This window comes from Neofelis nebulosa, chromosome 6, assembly GCF_028018385.1.
Source record: "Neofelis nebulosa isolate mNeoNeb1 chromosome 6, mNeoNeb1.pri, whole genome shotgun sequence".
In the NCBI taxonomy this organism is placed as follows: Eukaryota; Metazoa; Chordata; class Mammalia; order Carnivora; family Felidae; genus Neofelis; species Neofelis nebulosa.
This window is the reverse complement of record NC_080787.1, coordinates 139,558,961-139,571,502: the sequence shown is the minus strand read 5'-3', so window position 1 is coordinate 139,571,502 and position 12,542 is coordinate 139,558,961. Positions and strand designations below refer to the sequence as shown.

The following is a 12,542-nucleotide window of genomic DNA, read 5'->3' as shown; positions in this document are numbered from 1 at the left end:
AGGCTCAGAAAAGTTAAGCAACAACTAAGGCGTGAACCCACAGCTGTCTGTCACCAAAGCCTATGTCCTACTGCTTACCCAGAACACAAATGTGTCTGATTCTAAACCCTCAAAGGTAGTCCCTGCTGGTCACTGGTCACGGTAGGATTGGTTGTAGGTAATCCCCACCTTGAAAGGCTACGGAGTATAGGAGGGGGGAGACAGGACTCTAATGTTTCACGGTTACCTCCTGATCCCCAAACCTCTCAGGATGGAAAGCCCCAACCAGACGGCCAACGGGGGTGGGGGGGGGAGTGTCTCGTTCCGTGTCAGGTACAAACAAGCCTAGAAGAAATGCTTTGCAAAGATGACTTCCTTCCACCGAATGGCCAGAATCCTTTGCTTCCCCTTTTCTTTCTGCAACGCTTGTCATTGCTGATAAGGAGAATCCAAAAGCCCTGTAATCTTACATTGGACCAGTTATTCGCTCCTAATAAAATTAGAAAACAAAGATCCCAATCTGTTGTTACATCTTCAACGTTTTTCACAGTGAAGGTTTTCTAAGGCGCAGCGAGGGTGGACACATCCTGTCCCGGGCAGGTGCCCCCAGGATGCCAACCCGTGCCAGGATGCCCTCGGTACCTCATGAGCCGCTACCACTGTGGTCTCCTGACGTCTGCTGACCCTCAGCAACAAGGCCCAGCAATGGCCTGTGTTTTAGAAATAAAATATAGGAAGGGGCGCCTGGGTGGCACAGTCGGTTAAGCGTCCGACTTCAGCCAGGTCACGATCTCGCGGTCCGTGAGTTCGAGCCCCGCGTCAGGCTCTGGGCTGATGGCTCAGAGCCTGGAGCCTGTTTCCGATTCTGTGTCTCCCTCTCTCTCTGCCCCTCCCCCGTTCATGCTCTGTCTCTCTCTGTCCCAAAAATAAATAAAAAACGTTGAAAAAAAAAATTAAAAAAAAAGAAATAAAATATAGGAAGAGGGGAAAGTCAAATGTCGGGCAGAAGCATGGAGGCATATCAGCGGGGAGGTGACTGGTATTGAAGTGCTGGCTGCTGGCATGAAAAATGGAAAGGTAAAGGCTCTACCTCCTGGTGGGACAGGAAGTAAGTACGCCAGGTAGAGGGGGGCCAAATTCCAGAGACCAAATGCATTTCACAGACAAAGAGTTATGAGGAGCCCTGAAAATTCCTTCCCATATTTTTGGCTACAAAGACGAAGCAATCGGGCGCCTGGGTGGCTCAGTCAGTTAAGCGCCTGACTTCGGCTCAGGTCATGATCTTGCAGTGAGTTCGAGCCCCGCGTCGGGCTCTGTGTAGAGCCTGGAGACTGCATTGGATTCTGTGTCTCCCTCTCTCTCTGCCCGTCTCTCGCTTGCAGTCTGCCTCTCTCTCTCTCTCTCTCTCAAAAATAAACCTTAAAAAAAACCAAAAACAGATGAAGCAATAAAGAGAAAGTCTACAGTCTCTGTGATCCACGGTGGTGCGGTTACAAATACCGAGGCCTCAGGAAACAGAATGTGTGTGCAATGTGAACTTTTAAGAGAACCTTCGTGGATATCTGAAAACAGGAAAGTTACCCAATTTCTAGAATCTCTAGAGAGTAAAGCCACTTAATCGTTCTCAAAGTTAAAATGAGATTTATCCCAAAGAAGAGTCAAGGTGATTTATTTCCATAATAAAAAAAAGTACTTTGAAAGATGTCTTTGTTTTACAAAAATACAGATACAACTAGCAAAGTCTCTGTGACAGCTGTGAAAACATTCAGTTGCCAGTGAAGGTATTTTTCTCTTTTTCACCACAGCTGTTCAGTTCAGAGCAGGGTTTGTTTTCCTCTTTTCACTAAACTTCCAGATCAAAAATTCTAGGCTCTGCGTTGCACAACCTTGCCCTTGAATTTTCTTGAATAGGCTGCCACCGTGTGGTGACCACTAAAAAGGCACGTGGGTTTGCGCTCAACGCCAAGACGTTTCCGAGCTGTCTTAAAATATATTAGATCCACCTGCCACTCAAATATACCCTTCTAGGTGGAGACACCTGCCTTCCCTGGGCAGCACCACAACCTGCTCCTTTCTGTTCTCCTGCGGCAACATGAGGAACATGTGTTTTTGATGTTGTTCCGCGGTACTTTATTGTACCTAATACACTTAAAAAAAAAAAAAAGTTTATTTTTGAGAGAGAGAGAGAGAGAGAGAGAGAGAGGGGTAGGGGTGGAGAGAGAGGGAGAGAGAGACTCCCAAGCAGGCTCTGATCTGTCGGCACAGAGCCTGACGTGGGGCTTGATCTCACGAACTGTGAGATCTTGATGAACTGTGAGATCATGACTTGAACTGAAACCAAGAGTTGGACGCTTGACCGACTTAGCCATCCAGGCGCCCCTGTACTTAATACGCTTTTAATGTAACTTCATTTTGCTTGAAATTTGTTAAATTCAGGGTCATATTTTGAAATTATGAACTTTATTAACCGTTTCAGCCATGAAAATGTAAAAGAATGGTATAAGGCGGGCGCCTGGGTGTCTCAGTCGGTTTAGCATCCCACTCTTGATTCCAAGCACAGGTCATGATCTCATAGTTTGGGAGATGGAGCCCCACATGGGGCTCTGCGCTGACAGCATGGAGCCTGCTTGGGATTCTCTCTCCCTCTCTGTCTTTGTTCTTCCCCTGCTTGAGCACAGGTGCGCTCTCTCAAAATAGATATTTTTTAAAGAAATTCGTTTTTTAACTATGGGTGTGCTGGGTAGAAATGCAATTGGTTTTTTGCATGTTGATCTCATACCCAGAAACCCAGGTGGACTCTTTTTCATTCTCATGTTTTCTCATAGATTCTTCTGGGCTTTTTATGTAGGTAATCCTACCACCTAGGATCTAGCACAGTCTGGTGTCTTCCTTTCCAATCATTATAAATTTTTCCCTTCTTCATATCAAGGCACTGTCTAGTAATTCCCATATAGTGCCGAGGAGGAGTGCTGAGAACAGGCACAGGCACCCTTATATCTTTCCTATTTCTAAAGGAACGTTTCTAATATCACCATTAAATCTATTTGCTCTAGCTTTTCAGGTATTTTATGGGGTTAAAGAATTCCTTTAACTTCCTAGACTAAAAGGTTTTTTTAGGAAAAAAATCATAATGGAGACTAGATTTTACCAAATGACTTTTCTGTATCTACTATGGCGACAGTATAGTTTTTAATCTGATGATATGGTAAATTATGTTCATAGATTTTAATGGATTTTTCTGATATTAAACTACGCTTGCAATCCTATGAGAACCCACACCTGGTGTTGGATTCAGTTGCTAACATTTTGATGATGATTCTTTTAACCATGTTCACAGATGAAATTGGCCCATAATTGTCCTTTAGCATCCTGTCCTTGTTTGGGCACTCATAAAATGGGTTAGGAAGTGTTCTTTTTTTACTCTATGTAAAAAAGATTATGATCTGTTCTTTGATGGCAGTCGAACTCATTTGTAACACTACTGATTGCCTGTTTTGTTTACATGTTTGGTGGGCAGACTGATTCAATGTCTTTAACATATGTAAGTCTAACTGATTTAACTTAAATTCATTTTGTAAGCTACATTTTCAAAAAAAATTTTTTAATGTTTATTTATTTTTGAGAGAGAGAGAGACAGAGCGTGAGCGGCGGAGGGGCAGAGAGAGAGGGAGACACAGAATCTCCCTCTGTGGGAGCTCCACAAAGGGAGGCTTTGTGCAAGGCTCCAGGCCCTGAGCTGTCAGCACAGAGCCTGATGCGGGGCCTGAACTCATGAATCACAAGATCGTGACCCAAGCTGAAGTCGGATGCTTAACCGACTGAGCCACCCAGGTGCCCCTGTAAGCTACATTTTTTAGAAGTTCTCATTTCATGCAAATTTCCAAATTTACCAGTATAAAATTGTTCACAGCTTCCTTTTTAGAAAATCATTTTTCTTCTGCGGTTATGTCCCTTTGTTTTCTAACATTGCTGGTGTTCTCTTTTTATTTCCGTTATTTTGGCTAGTGATGTTTCCATTTTACTAGACTCTTCCGAGGACTGACTTTTGGCTCAGCTGGTAACCTCTCACATACATTGCTTTTCTATTTCATTAACTTCTGCTCTTTATTGCTTTCATCCTTGGAGATTTTCTGTTCTTTCTCTAGCTTCTTATGCTAAATGCTATGCCATACATTTCTAGTTCTTCCCCTTTCCTGGTAGAAGCATTTAAAATTCTGTTTCCCACGCGAAAGATGCTTACCTTGCTTTGAAGCTGAGGTGTTTTCCACTGGGAGCTCATTGTCATGGCGCCTCTTCTCTGGAACAGGCATTGCAGGGCGGCTTCCAAAGACCCATGGGCTCCTATTACCAAGACCTTTTTTCCATCCAAGTTGACACCTGCCCACCAAATGGAAATCCAGTATTATAATCAAAACTTCAGAGTCCTCCTCCCACGCAGCTTTAGTGGAAGGAAAAAGAACCTTTTAAAACTTGGCCATCTCCGTCAAGCTGCAGCCTACAATGCCTATCAGTCATAATTTACTCTTTGTGAATTTTATGGTAGAGTGACAGAGAATCATCATCCTGAAAAGCCACAGGGTGGAAAAACAGGGTCTACATGGGTTACCTCAGCTTAATGGCTACTTGTCTTAAAGGTATATATCAAAAGTTAATCTTCTAATAGAACTTTGGTGTATACTTTGGAGGGTTGTTTTTTTTTTTTTTTAAATTGAAGTATAGTTGACACACAGTGTTATATTAGTTTTAGGTAAACAACATAGTGACATGACTATATGTCATTCTACGCTCACCATTAAGTGTAGCGGCCATCTGTCACAATACACCGGTATTTCAATACCACTGACTATATTCCTATGCTGTTCCTTTTATTCCTGTGACTTATTCATTCCATAACTAGAAGCCTGTTCCTCCCACTCCCTTTCACCCATCTTGGCCCCTCCTACCCATGGCAGCTACCAGCTTGTTCTGTGTCTATGGGTCTGCTGCTTTTTTTTGTTCTGTTTTTTTTAAATACCACAAATAAGTGAAGTCATACGATACTTGTCTTTCTCTGACTTACTTCATTTAGCATAATACCCTCTAGGTCCATCCATGTCACCACAAATGGCAAAATCTCATCCTTGTTTACAGCTGAGTAATATTCCGTTGCATATGTGTACTGTATCTTCTCTGCGCACTCATCTATCAGTGAATATTTAGATTGCCTCCATATCTTGGCTACTGTCAATACTGTTGCAATAAATATAGGGGTGCGTGTATCTTTTTGCATTAGCGTTTTCACTTTCTTTGGGTAAATACCCAGAGAGAATTACTAGATCACGTGGCATTTCTCTTAATTTTTTGAGGAACCGCCATATTGTTTTCGACACTGGCTATACCAATTTGTATTCCCACCAATAGTGCACGAGGGTTCCTTTTTCTCCACATCCTCACCAATACTTGTTATTTCTTTTGTTTTTGAGTCTAGCCATTTTGATTGGTGTGAGGTGATATCTCATTGTGGTTTTTATTAGCATTTCCCTGATGATCCATGATATTGAGCACTTTTTCATGTGTCTGTTGGCCATCTGTATGTCTTCTTTGGAAAAATGTCTACTCCAACATTTTTAATGTTTTAATCAATTATTATTATTGTTGGGTATTGAGTTGTATAAGTTCTTTATATATTTGGGATATTAAATATTTTGGAATTTTTGTTTGATTGTTGCATGTTTGGATGTGGAGAAGGGACATCTTCCTCTTTTTTACTCAAGCTGGAATCAAGAAAAATTTAGTTAAATTTTTATATAATCAGCTAGAGAGTCCTTAAGTATATGAAATCTGATAACCAAGAGAAAGAAATTATTCGTCTCTACATTACTGACATAGAAAAGCAAGGTCAAGGGGAGAACGATGGAAATTGAATACTGATTACTGAAAAGAGATATTGCTCACTGATGAATCCCAATCACGGTTTCCATACCCTGAACTATACCTGACAGCTTCCTCGTTTAAATATTAGACAAAAGTCTTATTTAAGTCTATACGCTGACAGATTTGAGGAGCTGACACTTGGAACAGTTTTCATTGTGGTTACTCTGACTGTTCCATGAGAGAAGCTGAACACCTGTTTACAAGTAGGCCGCCCATCTTGACCTGTTTCTCTTTAAAACTGTAATAGTTAATCTTGTTAGAAAAATTTGTCACGCTCATTTATAGCTCCCAAAAGATGAGAAAAAGGGCTGACATTGAACATCACTTCCATGTTTCAATTAAAATCTTGCGGAAACAAAGGCTTATTAAAAAATCAAGTCAGTACCAATACGTAGGAAATAGTGGCATTTCTGAAGGAGCAACCATACCTGACTTTTCAAGAAGTTCAACTACAGCTCTGGCCACAGGTGAGACGTAACACTCGTGGGCGTCCCCGCGGACCAGCCTCCCCAGGTTTACATCTGTTACTCTGAATTTGAAAATAAGGGAAGTTAGAAGTCAAAACTTGGTCAAAACTTACTGATCTGTAACTCACATGTATTAATCCCAAATAACATCTGAGTCAACGTTTCACAGACAGGCTATATTAAATCACTAAGTCGAAATAAAGAGTGGGCAGGAATAAAGACCACTGGCTTCTTAGCGCAGTCCCTCAGGAAACTCTGAAGTGGTCCCTGTGGGTTGGGGACGACCTTGGGAATTCTGGTTCTGCCTGGATCACAGGACCACAGCATAAGGCCATGCAGGGCCTTGCTGTGCACAACTCCAGGGAGCTCTGTCCAATGCACTACGTGGAATGTGCTCTAAAGTGTGCATACCAGGGTCATAGAGTAGAGCCCACTTACCCCCTGAAGAAATGTATACCTCAATCAGTATTAAAATCCAGGACCAATCCCAGAACTCTGGGGTAACGTAGCAAGACTTGGATTCACTATCCCCATTTAGCATCAGTATTTATCTCCTTGAGAAGCCAAGGGGAAAAATGAGTGACCAGGTACCTTCAATGGCTTTTGTGCTCTTCCTCATTCAAATCCAGGACTAGCTAGTCCGTAACTATCTAGCTGAAACCAACGGTCTCAATAAAGGCTAGTAACGAAAGAGACATTTAGAAAAGTTCCCATAATTCTCTTCTTTTTAATGAAAGATTTGAAATGACACTTTGATATCTTTAGGTCCTGGATGTATTCGAATTGATTAGGGCTTCTTCTCCCTTCTAGTTAGTCTAATACATGGTCAGAGATTTTCAGGACGGCTGTGTTTGGGTCTATCCTCAGACTGAGGGCCCACAGAGGCCGGAGTAACAGAAAAGGCCTGGGTGTGTCGGCGAGGCGGGAGCCTCTCAATCCAGCTCCCTTAGGACAGCTGGATTGGGAATCTAACTTTTCATTTGCTTACAACTTTGTAACACTGAATATATTATGTTCTTTTTGGCCAGGGTACAAAACACTTCCTATTTCCACATAGGTAAATGAGCTTTTCATTCCCCAAGACTCAGAGTCCCGATGACCCACATGAATGGGCAGTATTCCTTGTCTCCTGAAGCTGATGTCACGCCAGGACATGAGTTAAAGACAAATATTAGTGCACCACCTACTTGTAGTTTTCCTCTCTAATTTCAAGTAAAACCCTGTGTTCTGAATAAAAGTGCTTGTGTTGCTTTTTTCAAATGACCTGCTTGTGTTGCTTTTCTCAAATGACCTGGGGCTGAGAATATGGTCCTGCTGGTGACTCAGGACGCTGGGTTGTTTCTTTGGTCTGGCAGAATTATCAAGGAAAAGCTCATTAGAAGACAAGGCTGGCCAAGGACTCTGTAAGTCAGGCAGGAAATTACCAAATGAATATGATGGTATTAAGGACATTATTTCCAGAATGGCACCCAAGCACAACAAAAGGACATGTGCATTTTCTAAAATCTGTAACTTTTTTTTTTTTTTTTTTTTTAAATTTTTTTTCAACGTTTTTTATTTATTTTTGGGACAGAGAGAGACAGAGCATGAACGGGGGAGGGGCAGAGAGAGAGGGAGGCACAGAATCGGAAACAGGCTCCAGGCTCCGAGCCATCAGCCCAGAGCCTGACGCGGGGCTCGAACTCACGGACCGCGAGATCGTGACCTGGCTGAAGTCGGATGCTTAACCGACTGCGCCACCCAGGCGCCCCTGTAACTTTTTTTTTTAATGTTTATTTATTTTTGAGAGAGAGAGAGAGAGAGAGAGAGAGAGACAGAGTGTGAGCAGGGGAGGGACAGAGAGAGAGGGAGACACAGAATCAGAAGCAGGCTCCAGGCTCTGAGCTGTCGGCACAGAGCCCGATGCGAGGCTCAAACCCACGAACCGCGAGATCATGACCTGAGCTGAAGTCAGACACTTAACTGACTGAGCCACCCAGGTGTCCCGAAAATGTGTAACTTTCTCATACGGAATTTAGAAAGCCCTCAAATCCCTGAAACAGTTAAAGGATTTCTTGCACCTCTTAATTACTGACATAGTTGAAACCGTGGAACTAAAAGAAAAAGAAAAATCTCAGTAGAAAAACTCGCTTAGCAGTAAGAGTTGATTGCTTTCTTTTCTATTTTCTCACCCATCCACATCCTTTTCTGGTTTCAAGGCATTGAGCACTTTGTTGCTAAATGAGTTCTCGGAGATCTGAAGGGCAAGGCCATGTACTCGGGTGTCTTCATTAATCTTCAAGATTTCATCTATAATCTACAGAGGGAAAAAAAAAACCCTAAAATCAATTTTACGAAAATAAGAGCCAACAAAAGAACCGATTCATAAAAATGCATCTGTTGTAGTTCCTTTTTCAGTCCTTGTTGAAGACTTGATGTAAAGCAGAATGAATCACATCTAATTTCTCTTTCTACCATGTTTATAAAAGCTCAAAGGAAGCATGCCTGCATTTTAGTGACTTCTCAGTCTCCCTTATTGTGCTACTTCCTGCCAGAACAGAACAAAATAAAACCAAACCAAAGCTCGACAGTTCACGACATTTAGATAGGCAAAAGATAATTCCCTGTCCACAACTATACTTAAGCCAAACACACTGCCAACCTTCAGGGAGACCAGGAAGCATGAGTTTCAGGCATTCCAAACTGGCCCGGACAAGCCTGTACTTCAAACACAACGTGTTCAACAAAAGCTTCCCTACTGTCACACCCAAGAAGCCATCACTGAGGCCCTCAGGTTCTCTGGACCTGAATGGCACACAGAAAGCATTTCCAAAGCCTTATGGTCAATGCATTCTAAGCAGAGAAATCTCCCTTTTATAGGAAGCTCACTATTTACGAAAAAGACCAAAGTACAGTTTGGGAAGGTGATGTAAAAGCTAACGAGTGCCTAGGTAGGTCTTTTAATAAGCAACGCTCTGTCCTCTTTGTTTATTTTATGCCAGGAGAGAACATACTGATGCATTTCATTTCACAATATTATTTGCTCCTAAGAAAAAGAGATACCAGCCCATTGATAGGGGTCTCACTGCGAGGAGTATTGGTTTACCACTTCCGTTTCACTGTCTAGCAAAAAGTCACCGTGGTATGTCCACCTGGTAAGAGAGGACAAAGCTATTTGATCTACAAAAACGAGAAGGAAAATTTTGTCTCATTTACTCACTTATCTTTCATTCATTCAACAGGATGTTGAATGTTTTGAGCACCGACAACTGTACCAGTTCTAAGACGGGAAACACAGTTGGGAACCAAACACCTGTCCTCACGGAGCTTAGAGTCTCACGGGGGGGAAGACAGGGGCAGAACCAAAAACTAGTACCATCTCTGGAAGTGGTAAATGACGTGAAGAAAAGTAAAGCAGGTAAGGTAAGGGGCCAGCGGAGAGATGGCGGGCTGGGGGTGTGGCCAGAGGGAGCGACGTCGATGGGCAGCCCAGAATGAAGTGGGCGGCCTATTGTTACCTGGAACTCGAAGGTGGCAGAAGCAACAACGAGATCTTAACTCACAAATTAAGACGCTTACTCTTTTCCAACATAACGCTACCACCACGCAAATTCACATTCGCATTTTTTTTTTTTAATTTTTTTTTTCAACGTTTTTTATTTATTTTTGGGACAGAGAGAGACAGAGCATGAACGGGGGAGGGGCAGAGAGAGAGGGAGACACAGAATCGGAAACAGGCTCCAGGCTCCGAGCCGTCAGCCCAGAGCCCGACGCGGGGCTCGAACTCACGGACCGCGAGATCGTGACCTGGCTGAAGTCGGACGCTTAACCGACTGCGCCACCCAGGCGCCCCCACATTCACATTTTTGACAAGGAAAAATCTTTGTCAAAAAATAAGTCAAGGAATTACACACACACACACACACACACACACACACACACACGAAATCAAGGGCTATCAACACCAGTGGCAAGGAACCTGAAAAAATACAGACAATGGGTGTCTCTCAAAGGGACAACAAATTTCTCGGCATTTGTTAACACTGGTATGACACATGTCAGTATTTCTAATATATTATAATGGTAAGTGTGGCAGAAACCATCTGCCCCAGATATGGTTTCCTTTCTCCCTTGGTAATAAACTCTTGACGTTTAGCTGTTCTAATAAATGGTCTAAGGCCATCTGGTGTAAAGACTACCTTTCCCAGCCTTCCTTGCTTCGTGGCCAAGCAATTAGGTTCATGTCAATGGCATAGAAGCAGAACTGTGACTTTTAGGAACCGTCCCTGAAGGGAAGAGACGGAGGGCCTGCCTGTCTTTGCTCCTTACCCTTCCTCTTCCTTGCTGGTGACAATAAGTTGTTGAACTGAGCCTTGTGATCAGAGAAAACAGGGAAGGTTAAGAAACACCCCCAACCTCTGTGTACTGCAAAGAACCAAATACAGAGCCTACAAATTCCCATTCATGTCTCGTAAATGATTAGGTGAACTACGTGCCCCCCCCCCCACAGCTCAATCTGAACAAAATGCTTGTTAATCAAACTTGGGGAAATTTCCCGCCTTCCCCCAGGCTGCTAACCGTTGGCCCACCCTTAGCTGGATTAGCAGACAACCCCTTTTGAGAAAAGGCTGGCTACAGGGTAAAACATTCTCTGACTCATTATCCCTATTGCAACAATCCTTTTGAATTACGTGCCTCCTTACTGAGTCTGGATTTATTGGACCCTGGCTAGAACGTGGATGTGATATGGAGAGCTGAATCCAACATCTTGGATCCACAAACAATACAGCAGCAAGAGCGAAGGAGCCTAAGTTTCTGGTGCCCCCGTGATGTCACCTTAGCATCCTGCTTCTCAACCTGACTTACGTATGAGAAAAATAAACTTCTGTGTTACTTCACATTCTGCTATTTGAAGTTTTCCAGCACTGGCGGTCAAACCCAAGCTTCCCTGCCATAGCTGGGCTGAAGAAAAGCTAGCCACGGAAGGACCAAACACGAGCATGGTCTAGTTTCCTCACCGCTACTTATGGGGGTGGCTGCTTCTCCCAGGCTTGAGATGACACTTGCAAAGGCTGTTACTCCCAGAACGTTCGCCTGGAAAGGACGCTGAAGATGATTTCATCCTATTCCTTTAGTTTATCGATAAGCCAGCTGTGACCCAGAGAAGCCAAAGGAATGGCCAAGGGCAAACAACCAGTCAGGACAGGGAAAAACCTGAACTAGTCCCCCGGCCGCTGACACCCAGACCATTTCCACTGGCCGCTACTGCGGCAGCCTAAGGAACGCAACCAAAGTCACCGAGTCATAGACCAAGTCTTCCACAGAAACATCTACTAAGGGACAACAGGCGAACGAGCATTTCCGCTAGAGGGAAAAGCAGTCTTCCCTCTCAAGGTTCAGCCACGAGAATAGGCTGATCTGTTCAAGCACCACTGAGAGATGTCAACAGGTTTGGTAGATCCGAAGAGGAAAGCGACCGGAACGTTCGGGTGCCCGTGGTACTTACCTCATCTTCGCTGCTATCTGGAGGAAGGCAGATGTGAGTGATGTTCAGACCAGCCTGCAAAGGGAACACAAGGTTATTCTGCCACGGTAAGAGGATGTGCTATCAAAAAATTATGACGAATTTGTGGAATTCAACAATCCTCACCTCCTCTGCCAGATTCTGGTTTATCTCCTGCATCAAGTTATCATCACCTGCCTTAGGAAAGGGAGCAAGAATGACAATGTAATGACAACAAAAATGTCTTGAAAAAGCACAAGACGTAACGCAGAGACTAATTTTGTGACTATATTGCCTAATTAATTAGGAAGAGAAGGAAATACAGAATCCTATAGCTCACAAAAGAAGACCAAAAGCTGGTATTTATTCACATATGTATTTCACAACTTTCAAATTATGTTACTTTTAAAAAATAATAGCCCTCTTAGGGTGCCTGGGTGGCTCAGTCGGTTCAACATCCGACTTCAGCTCGGGTCATGATCTCGCGGTTTGTGAGTTCGAGCCCCGCATTGGGCTCTGTGCTGATGGCTCAGAGCCTGGAGCCTGCTTCGGATTCTGTGTCTCCCTCTCTCTCTGCCTCTCCCCCGCTCGTGCTCTGTCTCTCTCTCAAAAATGAACAAACATTAAAAAGATAAAAATAATAGCCCTGCTAAGGCACATGGAGCCACACAGCCAGCACCTCTTTCTAAATGAGGACACCA

At 43.4% G+C, this 12,542-nt stretch overlaps 1 protein-coding gene across 4 annotated transcripts in view; it reads right to left on the bottom strand.

The window, feature by feature from the left end:
- The window catches only part of MTHFD1L (methylenetetrahydrofolate dehydrogenase (NADP+ dependent) 1 like), a 189,483-nt gene that overhangs the window by 169,297 nt on the left and 7,644 nt on the right, over positions 1-12,542 (bottom strand). For all 4 annotated transcript variants that reach the window (XM_058735647.1, XM_058735646.1, XM_058735644.1 and 1 more), the window contains exons 3-7: positions 11,989-12,039; positions 11,845-11,898; positions 8,531-8,655; positions 6,321-6,421; positions 4,220-4,356 (exon numbers count right to left, since the gene is read on the bottom strand). In XM_058735647.1, the coding sequence (XP_058591630.1) occupies positions 4,220-4,356; positions 6,321-6,421; positions 8,531-8,655; positions 11,845-11,898; positions 11,989-12,039 (468 nt within the window). The remainder of the gene's footprint in view (positions 1-4,219; positions 4,357-6,320; positions 6,422-8,530; positions 8,656-11,844; positions 11,899-11,988; positions 12,040-12,542) is intronic.